General features: G+C 46.8%; 2 protein-coding genes across 2 annotated transcripts in view; both read left to right on the top strand.

The window, feature by feature from the left end:
- The first annotated feature begins 433 nt into the window (after positions 1–433).
- LOC495017 (uncharacterized) lies at positions 434–12,491 on the top strand. The gene is given in 7 exon segments (NM_001094723.1): positions 434–444; positions 3,040–3,409; positions 5,897–6,021; positions 6,363–6,563; positions 7,237–7,365; positions 9,868–10,011; positions 11,300–12,491. Coding segments are annotated over 6 exon segments (1,029 nt in total). The 5' UTR covers positions 434–444; positions 3,040–3,129; the 3' UTR covers positions 11,450–12,491.
- A 4,647-nt stretch (positions 12,492–17,138) lies between these two features.
- Positions 17,139–26,588, top strand: part of LOC108695493 (WD repeat-containing protein 97) — a 41,477-nt gene continuing 32,027 nt past the window's right edge. The window contains exons 1-5 of the mRNA XM_018224048.2: positions 17,139–17,678; positions 18,752–18,819; positions 19,524–20,113; positions 23,267–23,388; positions 24,423–25,062. Of these exons, the coding sequence (XP_018079537.1) occupies positions 17,630–17,678; positions 18,752–18,819; positions 19,524–20,113; positions 23,267–23,388; positions 24,423–25,062 (1,469 nt within the window). The 5' untranslated portion in view covers positions 17,139–17,629. The remainder of the gene's footprint in view (positions 17,679–18,751; positions 18,820–19,523; positions 20,114–23,266; positions 23,389–24,422; positions 25,063–26,588) is intronic.

Raw genomic sequence — 26,588 nt, 5'->3', positions numbered from 1 at the left:
TTCCCATAAGTCACTGCTCCTCACACTTCCGCTGCTCCAGGCGGGAATCACGTGACAGTGAAAGGTGCGAGGGCGGAGCAGTAACCGGCCAATGGGGACTCGAGCCCTGCTGCATTCTGGGAAATGACTGCGCACACTCTGTATTGAAGACTAAGACGTCGCTCCGCGAGGTTAAAGCTCGGTCTGTCGCTCCCTATTGACAAGCGGTTATTGAGTCGGTGCAGCTCATGGACAAAGACAAAGAGATAAACGCAGCGGCGGGGAATATGCGGGGAATTACGTGCGCGTCACACGCCTCCATTACTGACACTTTCCCTTTAATCACGTGCTCGTGACTCGGCGGCTGCAGCGCGTGACGTAGACTGAGAGCGGGGGGCGGGGCCTGGTTGTATAACAGAGACGAGAGGATCAACTGCAGTGTCTGCGGCTTCTCCCGGGACTGAGGTGAGAACTGGGGATGGACTGTCAGCTCCTGGGCCAAGGGAATTGTCTGCAACCCCGGCACCTGCGCCTTCCCCTCACCTGCGCCCTCACTCACACTCACTGACTAACTCACACTCAGTGACAGACACAGACAGTGAATGAGACAGGGGGGTGGGAATGATGGGCCTGTGTCACTCTCTGTGCAGATCTGCTCCTCACTCACACTCACACTCACACTGACTGACTCACTCACACTCACTGACTGACTCACACTCACTGACTGACTCACACTCACACTGACTGACTGACTGGATTTCTAGAGATAAGAAAGAGACAGTAACAGTCAGTACATCGGTCAGTACATTGATGACAATACACTGCCTGTCCCTGGTCTCTTTCTTATCTCTAGAAATCAAATACTTAATCACATGACGGCTGGTGTGGGTTTAAACAGCAGGTTTACTCGTGTTTCATTTTGTTCCCTCATCCTTCTCTGATTATCACTCACACTCACTGACTCTCACACTGACTCACTCACACTCACTGACTCACTCACACTCACTCACACTCACTGACTCACTCACTGACACTCACTCTCACTGACTGACTCACTCTCACTGACTCACACTAACACACACTCACTGACTCACGCACTGACACTCACTCTCATTGACTCACTGACTCACACTCACTGACTGACTCACTCACACTCACTGACTCACTCACTGACTCACACCCACTGGCTCACTCACTGATACTCACTCTCACTGACTCTCACACTAACTCACACTCACTGACTCACTCACTGACTCACTCACTAACTCACACTGACTGACTGACTCAGTCACTCACTCTCACTGACACTCACTCTCACTGACACTCACTCTCACTGACTCACACTAACACACACTCACTGACTCACGCACTGACACTCACTCTCACTGACTGACTCACTCTCACTGACTCACACTAACACACACTCACTGACTCACGCACTGACACTCACTCTCATTGACTCACTGACTCACACTCACTGACTGACTCACTCACACTCACTGACTCACTCACTGACTCACACCCACTGGCTCACTCACTGATACTCACTCTCACTGACTCTCACACTAACTCACACTCACTGACTCACTCACTAACTCACACTGACTGACTGACTCAGTCACTCACTCTCACTGACACTCACTCTCACTGACACTCACTCTCACTGACTGACTCACTCTCACTGACTCACACTAACACACACTCACTGACTCACGCACTGACACTCACTCTCATTGACTCACTGACTCACACTCACTGACTGACTCACTCACACTCACTGACTCACTCACTGACTCACACCCACTGGCTCACTCACTGATACTCACTCTCACTGACTCTCACACTAACTCACACTCACTGACTCACTCACTAACTCACACTGACTGACTGACTCAGTCACTCACTCTCACTGACACTCACTCTCACTGACACTCACTCTCACTGACTCACACTCACTGACTAACTCACTGACTGACTCACACTCACTCAATGACTCACTCACTGACTCACTCAATGACTCACTCATCACTGACTCCCACTCACTCAATGACTCACTCATCACTGACTCCCACTCACTCAATGACTCCCACTCACTCAATGAGTCCCACTCAGTGTCAGTGCAGGAGTGGGGCCCCGTGACTGAGGATTATGGACAAGTGGCCCCAGAACACGTCCCGCTGTGTAATGACGTGGGGCAGATTTTGGGCAGTGGGGAGTCTTTGGGGTGTGGGGGTCCAGGAGAGTAAAGTCAGTGTGTGGGGTCAGGGACCCACAAGATATAAGATCTATAGATACACTGTATAAGATATAAGGTGTGTGTATAATATATATATATATATACATACAGACAATACAAGAGTCCTCTGCACTCAACCCATTATCAATATATATAAGACAGCGACATTTTGTGCTACTGCTACTGAATATGACTTACCCTTTAAACAACACAGGGATTGTTTGTCCATATATTGCAATATATTTAATAATAAAGTCATCCCATATCTGGCCAGTCCTACACTCAATTTTATCTGATTCATTAAGAATTCTATTGCTTCATTATACATTTTACACAGGGACTAAGTTTTACCTGCAACTTATTTCTGTCTGTTGTCTGGTACATGTATGTTGTGTGTAGCCCCAGGGTCCTAGAGGAACGGTGTTTCCTTTCACTGTGTATTGTACAAACGTATATGGATGAGATGACTATAAACTCACTCTTAGGGCACCCAGCACCCCTCCTCCTGCAACGTTCTTATTGGCTCAGTGACATCACTGGCTTGTCATTGCGCTTGGATTAGTGATGTCACAATGTAGTTGGTGGAACCATTCATTGGTGTTGGGATGTGACAAAACTGTGTGACTTTGTGCGTCTCTCCCCATTGAGCTGACACTCTGAGTGGGCTCAATAAGCAGAACTACAGGTGGGACTGGTTCAGCCGGAGGGGCAGTGAGTGACACTCGTACAGGGGCCATTGCTATAGGATTGAATAGAATGAGACTTGTAGTTCACACACACCTGGAATCAAATGAAAAATCTTGTTTTGCTTTTTTTTCTCCCAGAGACTTGGAACCTTCCCTGTTGGACACCAGTTCTGACTGTTCCTGGGCCCATAGTTCTGTCATTGGGCCGGTGACTACCATCTGCAGAGGATGTCAAATGAAAAGAGCTTCCTGGTTACTGGGGATCCCTACTCCAGTGCCCCATACCCTGTAGGACAAGGTCCCGCCCCTCCCCCCACATATACACCTGGGCCCTACCCCAATACTGCTCCCTACCCCAGTGAGGTTCCCTACCCCAATGCAGTCCCTTACCCACAAAATGTCCCAATGGGGCAGCCACCTTACCCTCCTTACAACCAGGGAGCTTATCCCAGCGGGCCCTACCAGCAGCCCCCCTATGGACACATGGGCTACTCCTCCCAATCCAGCGGTGAGTTTAAAAGAAGACCCCCCCCTTCCTCTAAATGTGATTATTCCCTAAATCATGTTTATGTAAATGTATCAGAGGTACAAAGAGATCCTCTCCCCTCACTGTCCAACCACAAATGAGAACTGGCCATGGGGACATATGGGGGAGGTACTTGGGCTGCTAATAGAGAAATGTGGGGGAGGGGCTTGCACCCAGTGAAAGGCAGATGACTCCCAGGTAATACTGTATGATCCCAAAGCAGCCAGTAAATCTCTGAGCAGAGAGAGTTAAGAGAGTGCAGTGCAGTGTGATGCGAATACAGTGCTAAAAGTGTGCAAACTACACCTGAACACGGCCACAAAGTCTAATAATCCCTTTGGACCGGATCTGTTCATTGATACGGTCCTGCGATCCAACTGCCTATTTATCCATCATTATGATCCGATTCTTGGGCCCTAGGGCCCACAATCGGATCAGCCCGATATCGGTCACTTCAATGTCAATGGGAATACTGATATCGCCCTTCTATGAGGAGGTAAGCAGGAACCTTGACTCTGGGATGGCAGTGGATGTGATCTACTTAGATTTTGCTAAATCATTTGATACAGTGTCACACAGAATGTTACTGATTAAATTTAGGAATATTAGCCTTGAACATAGTACGGGTATAGGACTGTTTATCCAGAATGCTTGGTACCTGGGGTTTTCCGGATAACAGATCTTTCCTTTTTTTTTGGATCTTCATTCCTTATGTCTACTAGAAAACCATTTAAACATGAAATAAAGCCAATAGGCTGGTTTTGCTTCCAATAAGGATTAATTATATCTTAGTTGGGATCAAGTACAAGTTACTGTTTTATTATTACACAGAAAAAGGAAATACTTTTTTTAAATGTTATGTGGATAAAATGGAGTCTATGGTAGACCACTTTTCCATATTTCGGATCCGCTTTTCCATATTTCGGATCTTTCTGGAACACAGCTTTCCAGATAACAGATCCCATACCTGTATTTGTACTTGGATAAAGAAGTGGCTGAAGGATAGATTACACTCTGTGGGTGTGTGTGTAATTGTGACGTGGGCATAGGGTGGGGCTCTCAAACACAACTACTTCAGGGAATGAGGCTTTTTATTGTAGATCCATTGTTGCAAGTTTCCCAGAGTGGCATTTAGTAATTCTGTGTGCAAATGATGCCCGGGTTAGGCCCTGCTACTGCTGGGCATTGTGGGTACACATGTGATGGCTACAGCCAGGCAGTCTCTGGGATCTTAATTAACAGTTTGGAATTCTTAACCGTCACCTGTATAAGCCAGAAACAACAGCCCCGGTCGTCAATGCAGAAAAGGTTTGATTCTTTGGCGATTTCAAAGGTGGCTTTCAGAAGGTCCAATCACTTGATCGGCCAGGTGGGCTACTATAGGGACCAATCTGACCCTGAGTTGTAATGGTGCCAATCACAGCTAATACTGCTGGGCCAATGGGGTGTCACATGATGAGCATGCCCAGTTTAGTCTGAATGTCGGATCCAGACAGGACGCTGGGCCAATTATGTGTATTGAGTTACAGAGGGTTCTGGTTTGTTTGCTTCACAGTTGGGGATCAACTCCCAGGGGATAACAGGAATCCAACTACACAACATTGAAGCCATAGAGCAAAGGTTATATCAGTTATATGGCACTTGGGGCAAGTGCGGGAGCTGCTGATGGAATACAGATAAGCATTGGCACAATATTACAGATTCTTCCCTCCAGAGTAAGAAATAGTTATATCACCCTAATTGGAGCAGTGTCGTTAGTGGGGTACCCCCAGGGCTCTGTCATTGGTCCATTGTTTATTAGTGACCTGGAGGTTCTGTTTCTAATGGCCATTCAGTCTCACAAGTGCCACCCTACTCTTTTCTCCCATGCCACACGGGCACATTCCATTTTATTTTAGTGCTCCTCACTTGATGGCACTGCTGCATTCTGCCTTTCAGCTTTACCCTTTGTCTGTACTGATGTCTAGATGATCTGTAAGCACAAAGCCTGTGCTACTGTGTGACCCAGGGGCAAAACTAACAAAAAACAAACACAAAAAGTAATGTGCAAGTGATACCTATATTGGCTAACAATAAACATAGATTGCAAGCTGTGGGAGCACCAAGGCACCTTCATTAGGCAAAATCCAAACGAAAGGGATTCATGGGCAATATATGAGGCAGTTACAGATGGAGATAACTTGTACAGATAATAAAATGAATTAGGAGTCTGGATTCAGTTGGCTCACACAGTGTCACATGAAACCTGACCCTAAATGAAGGCCCTGTCTTATTGGGTTAAATCACTCCATACATTTCAATTCATAGATCTTTCTTTATTGGTCACTATTAAAGTTCCCTTTTAGAATCTGGTCCAAAACAAAAGGAAGGAACTGTCGCAATGTAATATTCCTCGTTAGGATTTAATCCCACCCCTTCTCTCCCTATGATGGTTCCTTTCTGTTCAGTGATTCCTTTTCTATTGGTCAGATTTTGACTCACCGATGCACAGCACCTCGTATCATGAAGAAGGTCCCCCCTCCTACTGCGACAACCAGGATTTTCCCACCAGCCACTGGGATGATAAAAATATCCGCCGCGCATTTATTCGGAAGGTGAGTAAAAATGGCGCCTTTCATGGGGTGTATTATGGGCTCTGCTATTCATTGGCCCATTACTATATGGGGTAGATACTTGCTACTCATTTGTGACTATATATTGTAGGTGTAGGACAGTACATCTTCAGCAAGTGAGGGGGTACAGGTAGGACAGTACATATTTAGCAAGTGGGTGGGGGTGCAGGTAGGACAGTACATATTTAGCGAGTGAGGGGGGTGCAGGTAGGTCAGTACAAATAGCAGCTAATTTATATAAGCAGACAAACACATTCTAGTGCTTCTTCTGTGTACTGTCTGCTGACACTGTACTTACTGTACTTACCTGTCTGTACCCGCAGGTGTTCCTGGTGCTCACGGCTCAGCTCTTGGTCACTTTTGCATTCGTTGCTGTTTTCACATTTGTGGATGAAGCAAAGTTGTTTGTGAGAAGGAACGTGTGGACGTATTATCTCTCGTATGCAATCTTCTTCGTCTCCCTCATCACCCTCAGTTGCTGCGGAAATTTCCACCGTCGCCATCCTTGGAATCTTGTGGCCCTGGTGAGTATCATGTTCCTGCACTGTCTGACCCGACTACTGCCGCATTGCTGAGCCTCCTTTTAGTTTTAGCTCCTTATCTTGCTCTCTCTCATTTCCCTACAGAAATAGGGATTGGTAGCACTAGATAGGTACCTAATATATAGAGACAAGAGGAAAGTGTTGGAAGGGTTACTGTCTGCTCTCTCTCATTTCCCTACAGAAATAGGGATTGGTAGCACTAGATAGGTACCTAATATATAGAGACAAGAGGAAAGTGTTGGAAGGGTTACTGTCTGCTCTCTCTCATTTCCCTACAGAAATAGGGATTGGTAGCACTAGATAGGTACCTAATATATAGAGACAAGAGGAAAGTGTTGGAAGGGTTACTGTCTGCTCTGCTATAATTTCCCATTGGTAGGGTTCGAGTAGCATCAGGTGGAATTACACAATAACAAACATCCTTTGAATACTTTGCATGTGTTTCAGAAATTGTCTGATTTAGTTCTGGTCAGAGAGTAAATATATTCACTGCTCCAGGCAAATGTGTTAGTAAGTGACACTCACTCGCATGGGTGCCACGTGGATAGTAGGGGACGTGGCTGTTTGCAGTCAGCCATTCATTCCCTTCTCTGTATGGTCCCCACCTCCTGTCTTGGTATGGCCCATGCCTGATGCTGACGCTCTTTCCTTTCAGTCCATCCTGACGCTCAGCCTGTCGTACATGGTGGGAATGATCGCCAGTTTTTACGACACGGATGCGGTGATCATGGCCATTGGGATTACGGCGACTGTCTGCTTCACGGTCATCCTGTTCTCCATGCAGGTAAGTCCTTGCTGTGCTGCAAATGAGACATTTGGTGGCACTTGGTGCTTGTGGATGTGGAATTATAAAAGACTTGTATAGGATCATGTTCATTGGCTGGTTGATCTGTGAGAGAGAAATCTCTTTTTTTTTTTTTTTTCAAGCCCAGATTTTATACCTGATTGGACAGCACAGCGGCTGAGTTTAGAGCCCATCCTATTGTGTCTAAACCTCTTCCCTCAGCCTCGTTATGGGATGTGACCAGAGATCCATGAGAAAAGTGTTAAAATAAAAACATCTCCCAAACATGGGGCACGCCCTCCCAAACCTTTCCGTTCTCCCTACATCCCATCCTTCCTTGAGTTCTACTGACTTACTCCAACCCTTCTGTTCTCCTTACATCCCATCCTTCCTAGAGTTTTACTGACTTACTCCAACCCTTCTGTTCTCCCTACATCCCATCCTTCCTAGAGTTTATTGACTTACTCCAACCCTTCTGTTCTCCCTACATCCCATCCTTCCTCCTAGAGTTCTACTGACTTACTCCAACTCTTCTGTTCTCCCTACATCCCATCCTTCCTAGAGTTTATTGACTTACTCCAACCCTTCTGTTCTCCCTACATCCCATCCTTCCTCCTAGAGTTCTACTGACTTACTCCAACCCTTCTGTTCTCCCTACGTCACATCCTTCCTACAGTTCTACTGACTTACTCCAACCCTTCTGTTCTCCCTACGTCACATCCTTCCTACAGTTCTACTGACTTACTCCAACCCTTCTGTTCTCCCTACATTCCCTCCTTCCTAGAGTTCTACTGACTTACTCCAACCCTTCTGTTCTCCCTACATCCCATCCTTCCTCCTAGAGTTCTACTGACTTACTCCAACTCTTCTGTTCTCCCTACATCCCATCCTTCCTAGAGTTCTACTGACTTACTCCAACCCTTCTGTTCTCCCTACATCCCATCCTTCCTAGAGTTCTACTGACTTACTCCAACCCTTCTGTTCTCCCTACATCCCATCCTTCCTGGGTTTTATTGACTTACTCCAACCCTTCTGTTCTCCCTACATCCCATCCTTCCTCCTAGAGTTCTACTGACTTACTCCAACCCTTCTGTTCTCCCTACGTCACATCCTTCCTACAGTTCTACTGACTTACTCCAACCCTTCTGTTCTCCCTACATTCCCTCCTTCCTAGAGTTCTACTGACTTACTCCAACCCTTCTGTTCTCCCTACATCCCATCCTTCCTCCTAGAGTTCTACTGACTTACTCCAACTCTTCTGTTCTCCCTACATCCCATCCTTCCTAGAGTTCTACTGACTTACTCCAACCCTTCTGTTCTCCCTACATTCCCTCCTTCCTAGAGTTCTACTGACTTACTCCAACCCTTCTGTTCTCCCTACATCCCATCCTTCCTCCTAGAGTTCTACTGACTTACTCCAACTCTTCTGTTCTCCCTACATCCCATCCTTCCTAGAGTTCTACTGACTTACTCCAACCCTTCTGTTCTCCCTACATCCCATCCTTCCTAGAGTTCTACTGACTTACTCCAACCCTTCTGTTCTCCCTACATCCCATCCTTCCTGGGTTTTATTGACTTACTCCAACCCTTCTGTTCTCCCTACATCCCATCCTTCCTCCTAGAGTTCTACTGACTTACTCCAACCCTTCTGTTCTCCCTACGTCACATCCTTCCTACAGTTCTACTGACTTACTCCAACCCTTCTGTTCTCCCTACATTCCCTCCTTCCTAGAGTTCTACTGACTTACTCCAACCCTTCTGTTCTCCCTACATCCCATCCTTCCTCCTAGAGTTCTACTGACTTACTCCAACTCTTCTGTTCTCCCTACATCCCATCCTTCCTAGAGTTCTACTGACTTACTCCAACCCTTCTGTTCTCCCTACATCCCATCCTTCCTAGAGTTCTACTGACTTACTCCAACCCTTCTGTTCTCCCTACATCCCATCCTTCCTAGAGTTCTACTGACTTACCCCATCCCTTCTGTTCTCCTTACATCCCATCATTCCTAGAGTTCTACTGACTTACTCCAACCCTTCTGTTCTCCCTACATTCCCTCCTTCCTAGAGTTCTACTGATTTACTCCAACTCTTCTGTTCTCCCTACATCCCATCCTTCCTAGAGTTCTACTGACTTACTCCAACCCTTCTGTTCTCCCTACATCCCATCCTTCCTAGAGTTCTACTGACTTACTCCAACCCTTCTGTTCTCCCTACGTCACATCCTTCCTACAGTTCTACTGACTTACTCCAACCCTTCTGTTCTCCCTACATCCCATCCTTCCTAGAGTTTATTGACTTACTCCAACCCTTCTGTTCTCCCTACATTCCCTCCTTCCTAGAGTTCTACTGACTTACTCCAACCCTTCTGTTCTCCCTACATCCCATCCTTCCTCCTAGAGTTCTACACTGTACTGACTGTATTTCCCAAGGAAGAGCTTGAGTTCAGCCACATATGTCCCTGTTCATGTTCTCCAGTCTGACTGTGCCCTGTGTTCCTTGCAGACAAAGTACGACTTCACGTCATGTATGGGGGTCCTGCTGGTGAGCCTCATTGTGCTGCTCATCTTCTCCATTCTGTGCATCTTCATCAGGAACAAGATCCTGCAGATTGTCTATGCCTCTCTGGGAGCCCTGCTCTTCACATGTGTGAGTCCCTAACTTGCTCCAATAACTACACTATGTGTGAGTCTAATATGGGTCAGTAGAATGTGGCAGAAAATGTTCCAGTAAGCAGCAAGTAATGGTGAGAGATTTCTTCATACCCTGGGGGGGGGGGTAGTTATATGGCATGCTACAGTGCTACAGGCTGCAGGGACTAAACATAAGAAAGTGTAAATACAGCTAAAGGATCTATTATCCAGAATACTTAAGACCTGGCCTTTTCCAGATAAGGGATCTTTCCTTCATTTGCATCTCCATAAACAAATCTGCTAATCATTTAAATAATCCTAATAATATTATTTTGCCACTAATAGGGATCCAAGCAGCTCAGTTGGGATCTAGTTCAAGTTCTGTTTTACTATTTTTGAGAAAAGGAAAATCAATTATTTGCTTAAAATCAATGCTCCGGGAGATTCCTGTGAACCTGAGCTTTCTGGGTAACGGATCCCATATCTGTATGTGAAGAAGGAAATAGCAGGAGGGCTTTTATAGTCTGGGATCTGCAATAGAGACATGTAAAACCAGGGGTTCCTATAGGATTGCACTAATCACCAAGGAACTGTAGAGCCCCAGACTGCTGCTTGCTTTGCTGCACTACAGGAAAGACGTACAACTGTGTGGGACCCACGTGCAATGGACTCGGTGTTGTGTTGCAGTTAGATAAATAGGGGGTCTCTGCAATGATAAGGGACCTGCTTTAAAATCAGTCAAAATGGAGGAGGGCCCTTAAAATTTGCTTTTCATTTCCAGCGAGGTCTGTTTTGGGTCTGGCTACACAAATCCTTTACCCAAAGTGCCAGACCAGCTGCTCTGTATTTTGTCCAACTTTCATTCCCAAACCAAAGGGGTTAATATGAAGTTGCCCCTCCCTTTGGAACATTTGTTGCTGGGAGTTGAGGGTTGTGTGCAGGGGGTTCCTCCCGTTTCAGCAAACCCATTGTGTACTGACCTGGCGCTGTGTATGGGGGGCATTATTATTGTGCTGAATTAGGGGAGGGAGGGAGTAGCTGTAATGGGTGGTGGAATAAGTTACTGGGAGTTGCTGTAACGGGGGGGGGGGATATGTTGCTGGGAGTTTCTGTAAGGAGGGTGTACATTGCTGGGAGTTGCTGTAAGGAGGGTGTACATTGCTGGGAGTTTCTGTAAGGAGGGTGTACATTGCTGGGAGTTGCTGTAACGGGGGATATGTTGCTGGGAGTTGCTGTAAGGAGGCAGTTAGAAGAGGCAGGATTGTGCAGTAAGAAATGCTTCTGATTGTGTCTTTCTCCCATAGTTCCTGGCTGTGGACACTCAGATGATTTTGGGGAACAAGCAGTTGTCTCTGAGCCCCGAGGAATATGTATTTGCGGCTCTCAATCTCTACACGGATATCATCAATATCTTCCTCTACATCCTGGCCATTATTGGAAAGGCTAAGGAATAATCCCCTGGATATTGGGACACTGTCGGCTCCATTCCCTCTTCTCTCTGTTCCGAGTCGCCCCTTTCTTAACCACCGTGTTCATTAGCTCCAGGCTGATTGGATGGTTCAGTAATTGTGCTCCATCCCTTTCCCAGCTCTGCCGCAGGGGTATGACAGACCCACTAACTACACGGGGTCCTGAGGCTTTCTCTTCTGTTTGTATCTGTGTAGTTGTTACATTTATTTATGTTACGGGCAAATGAAGAACCAAACACAGGACACTTTATACACACAGTCACTTCCACATAATTACACACACACACACACTTTCATACACACACACACACATACACACACTCTCATACACACACCCACATACACACACACTTACACAAGAATCCCAGAATGTGAATGCATTTGTCTGGCTTCTCCCACCCTACTGCACGGAGGGGGTATGACGCTGCACAGCATGGCTTGGGCCAAACCACTGGAGGAACATCCCGACTGTATTGTCAGCTGACATGTGAGTTACAGTTCATCATGAAGCAGCAGGAGGGTCTGTAAGACTATTGTGCTTCTCACTAACTCCATTCACTACATACACACACATTGGGCTAGTGCAGATATAACATGTAGGCCAGGCTAATGGGGCGCATGACATGTCGGGGGTAACACTGGCCACATTCATTTTGATGAGAAACCTTTAATGGTCAGTGGAAGCCCAGGGAAAAGTCTGGAATTGAAATTCTCGTCCAATTGAATGTGCCCAGAGTGCGCCGGCTCCTGTTTAGGCAAAGGGCTCAATAAAATCTCAGACTGGCTCTGCCATTGGACAATTGGACAGAAACGCTCAAATGATCTGCCTTGATTGGGTGCGGGATCCTCCCTTCTGCTTATTGGTTAATAGTGCAGTGTGATGTGTGTTCTGCACTAAAGGGTTAATTCCTTGTCTGTAAATGTACAGTATTAACCATTGCTCTGACCAGTACCACTATCTGTCACGCTGTTCCCATGTCTGTCCTCAATGCACGCAAATCTACAATACAAGTATGTAGGAAAGAAACTGGTCTCTTATGGTTTTTATTGAGATTTCATAAATTACGTATTTTATTGCTGACTGAGTCGGAATATACAGATATGCTGGTGAGACGCGGACGTAAATATTTCTCTATTTCCCTCACGTCCCTCGGTAGCACTTACTATTGGGAAAAAGCTCCTCCTTGGGGTCGGAAAACACCGCCCAGTCATTTAAAAACCTCTCCCCCTTTAAACAGCCTTTCCACCAACATATCCTTCAGTGTTGTTTTCTACAGGTAGAGATACACTGTCTGAGTACAAAGAAGGAATGTTTAAAGGACATGTAATCACTGAGGAGCCTCTTTGAAATCCCTAAATAGCTGCCACTCTGGTTGTTCAAAGCTTATTAGTAAGGCTGCCGCATCCCCCTAATCACTTAGAATTCCTTCTACTCCTCTAACCCACTCAGCCCCCTCCCTCAGGAATTCCCTTTGGTTGTGGCTTGTGAGCATGCTCAGTTCTTCTCAATTCAGATTAATTAACCCACCCTCCAGTCTAACTGGTCTGGCATTGCTGGTTCCAATAGAAACTCTGCTCTAGCTGTCTGATCCTATTCTAACCTTCTCTCCTGAGTTTAGAGTAACCATTACAGTGCTGAATCCAATCCGGACTTGTCATCATAGTAAATTCTGCCTGCGCATTCTACAGTTGCATGAACTTTACATTTCTACATGCTGTTTGCAGATATAAATGCACTGATGATGTGTCCCTGGGTGAAAGCTGCTATTGGTTTTACGGAAATGTAATGACGCTGGAGAATGGAGGGGGAGTATATGCAGTACCGATAATGCCAGTTGGGTGGGGGAGATGTGCCCAATTTATATACATGGTAGGAATATGTAGGCTTTACATGGCCTTTAAGATTGAGCACCATACAGATGTTTGTGCCCCCGGGAGACAAAGACTACAGAGGAGGAGGTTTTTCTGGGCGCCAGTTAGATGACTGTGCCTTTAGAAAGATATGCAGAGTCTGCAGGAATACTGGTGCTCCAAAATCACATAAGTCATTCAGATGTTGGACACCGTTCAGTTGACAGGGCCCCCTGGCTCTGCGCATAAGGATATGGGGTAGTAGGACCCAGAGGCAGCGATGCAGGGACAAAGGAAATGACATCAGATGAGATGCAGGTCGGTCGCTCCTGAGTCTTCACATCTATTTACACCATGTGGGGTGACTGGGTCCCCAAACGCTGCACTTTTACTCTGCAACTAAGTCTGAATCCAGGGCAATGTTTCATGTTTATTTTGGGAGCTATGTATGTTGTGCTTGTGTCTTTAGCATGACTTACACCTGACCAGGGAGAGGTTAATAACGAGGAGAAAACCAAAGAGTCTCCATCTGAATTCCCTAAGGATAAGAACGAGAGAACCAGCAAGTCTAAGAAAACCTTCTGTAAAGTCAGACAAGCTGTTTGTAAAGAAAAGATGTAAAATGCTGCAGGTCAAGTGTCTGGGTCTGAGGATCTGGTATTATGGATGAAAGGTGCAAGTGTCCATTGAGTCCATTAAACAAACTAAGCAGAGTATATACCTGCAGAAGGTAGTCCTCTCTCAGACTCTCTCATCAGATGAATCTGTGGAAGCTTCTTCTTGCAAATATAAGCTTGAGTCTGAGGAAGGAGAATGCTCTGATTCAGATTTATTTCTTATAGAGGATATTGATCTTGGCTCTGAGAGAAGCAGTGGGATTGGAGGAGGCTTCAGAACCCCCTAATAAATCAACCAAGCTTTTTGCTAACCAAGAAACCCAAAATGTTTCCCATTAGATGAAGAAATCGAAAATTTGGGATAATGGCCCAAACTTGGATCTTCCAGTAACAATTAAAAAAAAAACCCACTTCCCCTTGAAGATAGTGTGGGACATAGAGATCCAATGGATAGGAAAGCTGATGGTGCCTTAAGGAAAGCCTTCTTAGCAGCAGCAGCAGCAGCCGGGTTTAAGCCTGCAGTGGTGGCCACCTCAGTTGCCGGGTCATTAAAGTTATAGATTACGCAGCTAGAGAAAGCTTTAAAGAAAGATGTGACAAGGGACAAGCTACTGGCAAGTCTCCCTATGTTGTCTTCAGCAGCTGATTTCCTTACAGAAGCTCCTTTAGCTTCCATAGATGTGTTGGTCTACAGCCTTTACAACTTCAGCAAGAAGAGCAATTGGTTAAAGCCATGGGCTGCAGATGTAGCATCAAAGTGAGGTACTTGCCCCATAATAAAAGAATGTCCAGGCATCTACATACTTGTGGGTTTGTTACTTCCTACAGATACTGGAATGAGTAGAAAAGCCAAAGGGGTACAAAGGATAAATGCTATAGTCAGTTCAGAGGAAGATCTAGTAGAGGGAGAGAACGTTCAGACCTTCAGCAGGAGACATCTTTCCATGATGCCAGGCAGATTGGAGGAAGATTAAGGAGGTTTGTAGCAGAATGGAAAGAAATAACCTTTGACAAATGGGAAGTACAAACATTGAAAAACTGTTACTGCATCAAAATCCAGTCGTTCCAGAAGAGCTAAAGAGAAAATCGATGTTTCTTCCATCCAGGCTCTTCACAAACAAGATCTACTGAATTCATATCTGCATATCCCCGTAAAACAATGCCACCAAAACTTCCTAGAATTGCTATAAAAAGCCCAACTTGTACAAAACACCTTCAGTTTACAGAGTGGGGTGCAGTGTATAGGGGTGTAGAGTATAGGGGTGCAGAGAGAGAGAGTGGGGTGCAGAGTATAGTGGTGTAGAGAGAGTGGGGTGCAGAGTATAGTGGTGTTGAGAGAGCGAGAGAGAGTGGGGTGCAGAGTATAGTGGTGTAGAGTATACGGGTGCAGAGAGAGAGTGGGGTGCAGAGTATAGGGGTGTAGAGAGAGAGACTGGGGTGCAGAGTATAGGGAAGGAGAGTATAGGGGTGCAGAGAGATAGAATGGGATGCAGAGTTAAGGGGTGCATGGAGAGAGTGGGGTGCAGAGTATAGGGGTGCAGAGAAAGAGTGGGGTGTAGAGTATAGGGGTGCAGAGAGAGTGGGGTGTAGAGTATAGGGGTGCAGAGAGAGAGAGAGAAAGAGGGGGGTGCAGTGTATAGGGGTATAGAGAGAGCGAGAGAGATTGGGGTGCAGAGTATAGGGGTGTAGAGTATAGGGGTGCAGAGAGAGAGTGGGGTGCAGAATATAGGGGTGTAGAGTATAGGGGTGCAGAAAGAGAGAGAGAGTGGGGTGCAGAGTATAAGGGAGAAAAGTATAGGGGTGCAGAGTATAGGGGTGCAGAGAGAGAGAGTGGGGTGCAGAGTATAGGGGAGGAGAGTATAGGGGTGCAGAGTATAGTGGAGGAGAGTATAGGAGTATAGGGGTGCAGAGAGAGAGTATAGGGGTGTAGAGTATAGGGGTGCAGAGAGACAGTGGGATGCAGAGTATAGGGGTGTAGAGAGAGAGAGGGGGTGCAGAGTATAGGGGTGCAGAGTATAGTGGAGGAGAGTATAGGAGTATAGGGGTGCAGAGTATAGGGGAGGAGCGTATAGGGGTGCAGAGAGAGAGAGAGTATAGGGTTGTATGCAGAGAGAGAGAGAGAGGGGTGCAGAGAGAGAGAGTATAGGGGAGGAGCGTATAGGGGTGCAGAGAGAGAGAGAGTATAGGGTTGTATGCAGAGAGAGAGAGAGAGGGGTGCAGAGAGAGAGTATAGGGGTGTATGCAGAGAGAGAGAGTATAGGGGTGCAGAGAGAGAGAGTATAGGGGTGTATGCAGAGAGAGAGAGGGGTGCAGAGTATAATGGAGGAGAGTATAGGAGTATAGGGGTGCAGAGTATAGGGGAGGAGCGTATAGGGGAGGAGCGTATAGGGGTGCAGAGAGATAGAGTATAGGGGTGTATGCAGAGAGAGAGAGGGGTGCAGAGTATAGGGGTGCAGAGAGAGAGAGTATAGGGGAGGAGAGTATAGGGGTGCAGAGAGAGAGAGAGTATAGGGGTGTATGCAGAGAGAGAGGGGTGCAGAGTATAGGGGTGCAGAGTATAGTGGAGGAGAGTATAGGAGTATAGGGGTGCAGAGTATAGGGGGGGAGAGTATAGGAGTATAGGGGTGCAGAGTATAGGGGAGGAGTGTATAGGGGTGCAGAGAGATAGAGTATAGGGGTGTATGCAGAGAGAGAGAGGGGTGCAGAGTATAGTGGAGGAGAGTATAGGAGTGTAGGGGTGCAGAGTATAGGGGAGGAGTGTATAGGGGTGCAGAGAGATAGAGTATAGGGGTGTATGCAGAGAGAGAGAGAGAGGGGTGCAGAGTATAGGGGTGCAGAGTATAGGGGAGGAGAGTATAGGGGTGCAGAGAGAGAGAGAGAGAGTATAGGGGTGCAGAGAGAGAGAGAGTATAGGGGTGTATGCAGAGAGAGAGAGAGTATAGGGGTGTATGCAGAGAGAGAGAGAGTATAGGGGTGCAGAGTATAGGGGAGGAGAGTATAGGGGTGCAGAGAGAGAGAGAGAGAGTATAGGGGTGCAGAGAGAGAGAGAGAGTATAGGGGTGTATGCAGAGAGAGAGAGAGTATAGGGGTGTATGCAGAGAGAGAGAGAGTATAGGGGTGTATGCAGAGAGAGAGAGAGTATAGGGGTGTATGCAGAGAGAGAGAGAGTATAGGGGTGCAGAATATAGGGGAGGAGAGTATAGGGGTGAGCTCGTGGGCCAATAGGAAAGGGTTAAAGGGACCCCACATTATGGGAATGACAAGAGGAGAGTAGGGGGAGGGGTCGGTGTGGGAAATAATTGAGGGACTGGGAGAGAGTTTGTGGGAATTGGACAGAACTGGGGGCGGGGCAGTAACAGAAAAGACAGAGTCTGGAGGGAAATGAGGGGGATTGGTTGGTTAGTTTGTGGGCGGGCTCAGGAGAGAGATAAGAGAGCGCTATTGGTCGCTCATTAGGACACGTGACTCAGCGGGCACGCCTCATTCTTTCTCTCAGAGCTCCACCCTCGGCGTCCAGTCTCCATAGCAACCCCCTGACTGTGCGATTTACTCCTGAGATTTCACAGCGAACTCAGCACCGACCCCGGGACTCGCCCGCCTGACGGACTGACTGACTCTCTCTAGTACCGACCCCTCCCCCGCACTCACCCCCGACCCCCACAGCCAATAGCGACCCCCCAGTCTCCTCCAACTCCCCATGAAGGAGCCTCTGGTGCAGCGACCCCGGGACACACTGAGACACCCCGGTAATTATTTAATTATTCCTCCTCCTGTAACTCACTGGGACTAGGGGCCCCTGATTGGTGCGACTTGCAGTAAAGCAAAGCTCTTCCCTCTCCTTAAAGGACCAGTAACATCAAAATAAATGGAAACAAATCAGTTTGTATATATCGAATAATTAAACTCCAGTACAAATGAAACTATAAAATCACAAAGTCTTTATTCATACCTCCCAACATTTTGGAAGTAAAAAGAGGGACCATGTAGAACAGCAAAATGTTTGACCACACCCCTTTCTGTGGCCACACCCCCTAATTACCATGTTTGTTTTACAAAATTTGGCAGGTTATGAAAGTTTGAAAATATTTCTCCTTATCTAAACTGTGTTTTTGTGTCTCAAAATTGTTACAAAGTATCTTAGTTGCACCTGTTGGCTGTTCTGGGCTCTCTGCTAAAGGCCAATTAAGTGAGAAACTTTGTTTCTTTTTCTGGCTGTTCAGTGCAGAGAAAAGAGGGACTTTCCAGTACAAATGAGGGACTGCGGGTTGAGCTGTCAAAAGAGGGACTGTCCCTCTGAAAAAGGGACAGTTGGGAGGAATGCTTATTAAGAAATAACTTACAGAAACTGCACTTGTGGCGACAGGGCGACTATTCATCCTGCGGCGCGTCTCCTCCCTGGCGATTCACTGACAGTGTGAGAACAAGTCTGGCGGGAAACACTACGGTCAGTTCACCTGTAACGGCTACAGAAGTTTCTCCCTGATCCGCAGCTTCTCACACTGTCAGTAAAGCGCCAGGGAGGAGACGCGCCGCGGGATGAATAGTCGCCCTGTCGCCACAAGTGCAGTTTCAGTCAGTTATTTCTTCATAAAGACTTTGTGATTTTATAGTTTCTTTTGTACTGGAGTTTAATTATTCGACATATACAAACTGATTTGTTTCCATTTATTTTGATGTTACTGGTCCTTTAAGGCAGTGATGCATAGTGTGACTGAGTATGATGTGAGACAGAAGGACTGATTGCTACAGGAGCCAATACCCCCCATTACTGAGCTCCATTACTAATAAATATTAGAATAACTTAGACTGTGTCTTGTAGGGAATTCGGAGTCGTTGCAGAACGGGAAGGAAAGGGCTCAGTATTTGTGGGGAGGAGCAATGACAAAGGTAAGTGGTGCCATTAAATCCTAATCTACGAGCCTCTCTCTCACATACAATTAATACAATTTCTATACAATTTCTATACAATTTCCATACAATTTCTATACAATTGTTATTTGGGAGCCAGAAACAAAACCTGAATGTAAATGTAAAACAGGTTTCCGTTGAGATTTCATTTCACCCCTTCCAGTGTAACCATTGAGCCAATTGATCCCACCAATAGGAGAAGCCACCTGAGCCCCTTCCCTTGGGCTCCAATAACTGACAGTTGTACGTGGGGGGAATCACAGGAGAGCTCTTACCTACAGCAGTGTCGGACTGACCCACAGGGAGACCAGGAAAACTCCCGGGGGGCCCAGGTGTCAGTGGCCCCTCCTGCTGATAAACATTTGGCCTATTTCATGGTCATTCCCTATTTCTATGAGAACAAAGAGGATAAATAGATGGAATAATAGATAATAGTCTGTAAAAGAAAGAGACTAGGGGAATAGAGGTTGAGTGAGGAGAGGAAGAATAATAATACTGAGAGTGGCCCCTGGTCTAAGGTCTTTGGGTGGGCCCCTTGTGTCCCAGTCTGACACTGTGTGGGGGCCCCCAAGGTAACAGTCCCAGTGGGCCCAGGACCCCCAGTTCGACACTGCCTACAGCAGTGCTTGTGTCTCCGGGGCGGGACCTTGTCAGCTCTGAGGGTTCTTTCTGTTCATCCACAGGTGAGAAGAGCAGATTTCCAGCCACGAGAGATTGGCCACGGACTGCAGCTCTTAAGCCACTTGCCCTTTCCCAGAGCTTTGAGAGGAGTCACTTGGATCTCCCAACAGAACCTGTTCCTTTCTCTGGATTCTGATGGACTGATCCGGCAGCAGCACATGGATGGGACAGTGCAGACTTGTGCTCAAGCTTGTGGGCCACTTTGTGGTGTTGTGTTTGCCTGGCACAGTAACAAGTTTGTGGCTTGGGCTCACCAGGAGCTGCTGGTGCTGGAGGCAACACTTACACCCATTTCTCAATGTAAGGTGGCCCAGGGGGTCGTGTGCTGTGTGTATGACCCAGGGAGGGACCAAGTGCTGAGTGGGGGGATTGGTGGGGTACAAGTGTGGGCCTTTAGTCCGGGCTCTTGGAACCTCACTCGTCAGCAGTTTTTGAAAGAAGGGCTGAAAGACACAGACAAGGTGAACATTATTGCCCTGGACTCGACTGCACAGCTGACATACACGTGTTTCGCTGCATGTGGGGCTGACGTGTGGGAGTATGACCTGAGGGACGGAGAGCTCCGGCGAGTGTGGAACAACCTTCACCTCAGGTAACACGCGGCTCTAGTAAAGTGCTGTCAGGAGAGATGGAGCTGCTCTTATTAGGGCAACAGCCTGTGTCACCCCATTGCGTCCCCCCGTTTGTGTCGGCTCTCTTACAATCCCAAACTTACTGCCCTCCATTCTGCTCCTCTTTATCCTTCTCTCTTCTCCCCATCTCTCTTCTCCCCATCTCTCTTCTCCCCATCTCTCTTCTCCCCATCTCTCTTCTCCTCATCTCCCTTCTCCTCATCTCTCTTCTCTCCATCTCTCTTCTCCCCATCTCTCTTTCTCCCCATCTCTCTTTCTCCCCATCTCTCTTTCTCCCCATCTCTCTTCTCCCCATCTCTCTTTCTCCCCATCTCTCTTCTCCCCATCTCTCTTCTCCCCATCTCTCTTCTCCCCATCTCTCTTCTCCCCATCTCTCTTCTCCTCATCTCTCTTCTCCTCATCTCCCTTCTCCCCATCTCTCTTCTCCCCATCTCTCTTTCTCCCCATCTCTCTTTCTCCCCATCTCTCTTCTCCCCATCTCTCTTCTCCCCATCTCTCTTCTCCCCATCTCTCTTCTCCCCATCTCTCTTCTCCTCATCTCCCTTCTCCCCATCTCTCTTCTCTCCATCTCTCTTTCTCCCCATCTCTCTTTCTCCCCATCTCTCTCTCTCTCCCCCCATCTCTCTTCTCCTCATCTCTCTTTCTCCCCATCTCTCTTCTCCCCATCTCTCTTCTCCCCATCTCTCTCTCTCCCCATCTCTCTTCTCCTCATCTCTCTTTCTCCCTATCTCTCTTCTCCCCATCTCTCTTCTCCCCATCTCTCTTTCTCCCCATCTTTCTTTCTCCCCATCTCTCTTTCTCCCCATCTCTCTTCTCCCCATCTCTCTTTCTCCCCATCTCTCTTTCTCCCCATCTCTCTTCTCCCCATCTCTCTTTCTCCCCATCTCTCTTCTCCCCATCTCTCTTCTCCCCATCTCTCTTCTCCCCATCTCTCTTCTCCCCATCTCTCTTCTCTCCATCTCTCTTTCTCCCCATCTCTCTTTCTCCCCATCTCTCTTCTCTCCATCTCTCTTTCTCCCCATCTCTCTTTCTCCCCAACTCTCTCTCTCCCCATCTCTCTTCTCCCCATCTCTCTTTCTCCCCATCTCTCTTTCTCCCCATCTCTCTTCTCCCCATCTCTCTTTCTCCCCATCTCTCTTCTCCCCATCTCTCTTCTCCCCATCTCTCTTCTCCCCATCTCTCTTCTCCCCATCTCTCTTCTCCCCATCTCTCTTTCTCCCCATCTCTCTTCTCTCCATCTCTCTTTCTCCCCATCTCTCTTTCTCCCCATCTCTCTTTCTCCCCATCTCTCTTCTCCCCATCTCTCTTCTCCCATCTCTCTTTCTCCCCATCTCTCTTTCTCCCCATCTCTCTTCTCCCCATCTCTCTTTCTCCCCATCTCTCTCTCTCCCCATCTCTCTTCTCCCCATCTCTCTTCTCCCCATCTCTCTTCTCCCATCTCTCTTTCTCCCCATCTCTCTTTCACCCCATCTCTCTTTCTCCCCATCTCTCTTTCTCCCCATCTCTCTTCTCCCCATCTCTCTTTCTCCCCATCTCTCTTCTCCCCATCTCTCTTCTCCCCATCTCCCTCCTTCTCTAAAGTACCCCCTATTGTAAAATATAAGGATATTATAAGTCACAGAGGAGTTTCATGACCATATAAAAGTACGAGGCCGAAGGCCGAGTTATACAGGTCATGGAACTCCGAGGTAACTTCTAATATCCTCATATTTTACAACTGGGGGTACTTTATTTATTATAATACACAAGTTTCAGTGAGTCATGTGACAGAAATGACATCAGAACTCACTGTTTATAAGGATATAATTTACAAGATATTCATGGCTTTTGTGTATTATATCCTTATAAACGGCTCTTAGTGATGTCATTTCTGTCACATGACTCATAGGTGTGTATTATAATAAATAAACTGCCCCTTGTTGGAAAATATGAGGAAATTAGAAGTTACCTCGGAGTTCCCTGTATAACTCAGCCTTCAGCCTCCTACTTTTATATGGTCATTGAACTCCTCTGTGACTTTACAATAGGGGGTACTTTATTGACTATATATATATATATATATATATATATATATATACAGTATATAACTATTCTGTACCTGGGGTTGTGTAATACAGGGGAGGGGGGTCTTTATTAATATTATTTCCATTAATAACAGTGAGTAACACTTCTGATGTGCTGTTAGTGAGTAATAACTGACACATAGTAGTAGAATTAGAAATCAAATGTACTTGTTGTAGTTTTAATTCATTTGGGGGGCCCTACAGCCTTTGGTGCAATCCAGGGTTTTTTGCTGAAAACAATGATCCAAACAGTGACCCAGTAATGGAGGTACCACGAGGGCCCCAGACTTCTCTTTAGCTCCGTTACCCTAAATCCTATAGTAAAGCACAATATATCGCATAAGCCCCTGTACTACAGGCTGACACCTGGCTGGGAATTTTTATAGGATTTTTAGATTTTCGGCCCCTGTATGTGCTGAACTGGCTTTACTGCCAACGACAATCACACAAGTACATTTAGACATTTTTGATGGCAATATTATTATTAATAGGGAAGTAAGAGAAATAAACAGAAAGGCCAGGATTCAGGGTGGCACCCCTAACTGTATCTGAAAATGTAGGGCCCCCTCTGGGTAGATACTATGGAAACTGCATGTTATTTAGGGTCCCATGGGGTCACCACAGCAGTCACAGGATCTGCTTCCCCCCTTGTTACTCACATGGCAACAAGCTCCTCCCCCTTCTGTTTGGGTAATTTGCTCTGATCCTCTTCTCTGCCACCAGTGATTCCACTGTAGGGTGGGGCCAAACTAAAGGCTCCTCCCCTCCAATGTTTGGACAGATAGTGGCACATCAGACTCTCCATCCAGCGTGTGGCTCATATAGTGACTTATTGACTTGTATGAGACACAATGAGGAGTCTAATGGGCACATTCTGTTTGGTGTGGGTACCGGCCCCTACTAAGTGACGGCTGGAGAAGCCCTGAAATATAATAAACATTGGGACAACTGTGCTTTTGGGGCTGTTGCTTCTGGGGACCCAGAAGTGTTGGGGTTCTCTGTATTGCGCAATATAAAGGAACAAACACTGAGGATCTTCCATCCCCACAGACCAATCACTGGACTCGTATACTCAGAAGCTCATCAGACCCTAATCTCCGCCTCCAGAGACGGCTCCATCAAAATCTGGGGCAAATCAGCAGAACTAAAAGGTGTATGTGTGGCCCACACAGGTGAATATAGTCCCCCCAGTCCCTCTGTTATTTACTTCTCTTTCCCCCAGTCCCTCTCTTATTTACTTCTCTTTCCCCCAGTCCCTCTGTTATTTACTTCTCTTTCCCCCAGTCCCTCTGTTATTTACTTCTCTTTCCCCCAGTCCCTCTGTTATTTACTTCTCTTTCCCCCAGTCCCTCTGTTATTTACTTCTCTTTCCCCCAGTCCCTCTGTTATTTACTTCTCTTTCCCCCAGTCCCTCTGTTATTTACCTCTCTTTCCCCCAGTCCCTCTGTTATTTACTTCTCTTTCCCCCAGTCCCTCTGTTATTTACTTCTCTTTCCCCCAGTCCCTCTGTTATTTACTTCTCTTTCCCCAGTCCCTCTGTTATTTACTTCTCTTTCCCCAGTCCCTCTGTTATTTACTTCTCTTTCCCCCAGTCCCTCTGTTATTTACTTCTCTTTCCCCCAGTCCCCCTGTTATTTACTTCTCTTTCCCCCAGTCCCTCTGTTATTTACTTCTCTTTCCCCCAGTCCCTCTGTTATTTACTTCTCTTTCCCCCAGTCCCTCTGTTATTTACTTCTCTTTCCCCCAGTCCCTCTGTTATTTACTTCTCTTTCCCCCAGTCCCTCTGTTATTTACTTCTCTTTCCCCAGTCCCTCTCTCTGGGAGCGATTCACTAAAGGTTATTTATAGCACGCCTTAAAAATTTTATCACTTCTTATATTTTTATATTAACCATCGATTCACTAAAAGTTCACTTGTCTAACTTAAGAAGTGACATTTAATAGATAATTTTAGCTGAATTTTGGGCGGTATTTTATAGCATGCGTTATTTTGTGCGTTAATTTGTGCTTTATTTTGGGCGGTATTTTATAGGCCATTATTCTCTCTGTCTTGGTGTCTCTTCCTCTCAGTCCTTGTCCCTCTGTCTCTTCACTCCTCTCCCCCAGTCTGTGGCTACAGTTTCTTATCTTATATTGTGTAAATATGGGTTTAAACCCTTTGTATGCAGTTTCAGTAGCACCTTTTTTCTGTCTCTCTCCTTCTCCAGGTCCAGTCACTGCTCTTTCATTCGGTTCTTCAGGATCCTGTTTTTTCTCCAGCTCAGAAGATAGGTCTTTGCGGACCTGGGATTTGGAGACTCAGGAGCAGATTGGGGAGCAGGTCCTGGCAGAGCCGCTTCTTGGCTTGGAGGCCTTCCGAGCTGATGGAATGTTTGTCCTCTCCTATTCCGAATTCTGCCTCGATTTGTGGCAGGTACAGAATCTCTACCACTATCACACCCTTCTGGGAACAAGTGTCACGGACATGAAAATGAGCCTGGGGCACTTTGGAGCAAGAGTTGCCTGTCTGTGCTCTGACTCGGCCATCAGGCTTTTGGCTGCTGCCACTGGGGAATTAATCTCAAGTCTTCCTCTAGAAGAGTGTGGGAGCTGCCCATTGGCAATAGAGTTCTGTGCTTACATTGACAGTGTGTATGTCCTACTGAAGAATGGAGACCTCCTGAGGGCCAGCTCCCTGGAGAACCCCATGATAATCATGAACACCCTAAACGTTGGCAGTTGCCAGGCTCGTCCATTGTGCCTGAGTCTGTACTGCGCCATTGCTGGTGAACAGAGGGTACAACCTGATTGGACACAAATGGTGAAAGAGAGAAAGTATGGAAATACGTCTGCCAGAGACACAAACAGGTGAGACTGGTGATGGTGTAGGGACAGTGGCATGTACAAGAGATGTGAGACACACAGAAATTGTATTGTCTCATTCATTTGGCCCTAGAGAAGCAGCGAGTGTATCATTACATAATGGGTTCCTACACTGAGGCTACGAGAGATAGGGGGCGTGACACAGAGAGTAGGAAATATGGAGGCTCAAGAAAAATCCCCCCCATATACAAAATGGCAACATCTGGGATTTGTAAAATTCCCCAGCTGATAAAGACAACGTCATGCTCTGGAGGTGAAAATTAAGGATTTCCAAACCTTTCTAGATTCATCAACGAAATGAAGGTGTAAAAAATCAGGTGTGGAACCAAGTCCTCACAGCACCCATCTACACTCCTTCAGACTAGAGGAAAAGAAGTTTCATTTAAAGGAACAGAGTAGGGGGTTCATCACAGTGAGGAGGACAGTGAGGTTGGGGAATGCACTGCCGGGTGATGATTCAGTTAATGACTATAAGAGGGACTTGGATGATTTCAATGACAGACATAATACAAAGGCTATTGTGATACTAAACTCTATAGTTAGTATAGATATGGGGATATATCATTTATGTGACAGTAGGGAGGGCTGTGTGTATGGGGCTGGGTTTTACTTTGGAGGGGTTGGACTTGATGGACTTTGTCTTTTTTCAACCTGATGAAACTGTGTAACTATGTAACTATGTAACTGTGTAACTGTGTAGTAACTATGTAACTGTGTAACTAAGTGGGGAGTGGGTATGAGCCAGCCAGTTCCAGAGGGATGTGTGTGGGCAGCACAATGGGCAAACTGTTCAATAATATCCTAAATAGGCCAATCTTCACCCTCCAGCCCAGCACCATGTCCTCAAGCAGAGCCCAGCGGGGGTTCATGCAAAACCCGCACCCTTCAGATCTAATCCCTGCGCAACCTCATCGGGGGTTAATGTCCATAATATAAAACATGGAAAAATATTTTCCTGTTTTTAGACTTTAAAAAGATTTTCAACTCAGTGTGGCCCCCAGTTCTATTCCTGAGCCTGGCAGCAGAGCCGGGCCAAATCGGGCAGGCGCCCTAGGCAGACTGGCGGGCCAATGCGCCGGCTCTGTGCACGCTCGACTGTGCATGCGTGAAAGTGCGCTCCAGTGAGCATGTATGAAATGTGTGCGCGCATTTACGCGGAAGATGCCAGTGCCAGTCGAGGAGAGATGGGACCGGACATGGGGTAGGCGACAGAGCAGGTACGTGCCTGGCACCCCCTCAGTTTTTTGCCCTAGGCATGTGCCTACTCTACCTACCCCTAGTTCTGGCCCTGCCTGGCAGAGAGTGGGATAGGAGGGAAGACGTATCAGATAATGAGAAACAATGCAGCATGATGGGAATGGGAAGAGAAGTGAGTGGTTCTGGCAGGGCCTAATTGGACTCAGCCCAACAGAAACATCTGGAATTCTATAAGCACCTTCTCCAGGTCCCCCGGAGCTCCTCAAACTCTGCCTGTCAGTCTGAGCTGGGCACATTCCCCTAATGTTTCTCAT

This window comes from Xenopus laevis, chromosome 6S (genome assembly GCF_017654675.1).
Source record: "Xenopus laevis strain J_2021 chromosome 6S, Xenopus_laevis_v10.1, whole genome shotgun sequence".
NCBI classification, from domain to species: domain Eukaryota; kingdom Metazoa; phylum Chordata; class Amphibia; order Anura; family Pipidae; genus Xenopus; species Xenopus laevis.
This window is presented reverse-complemented; position numbering and strand designations above follow the sequence as displayed.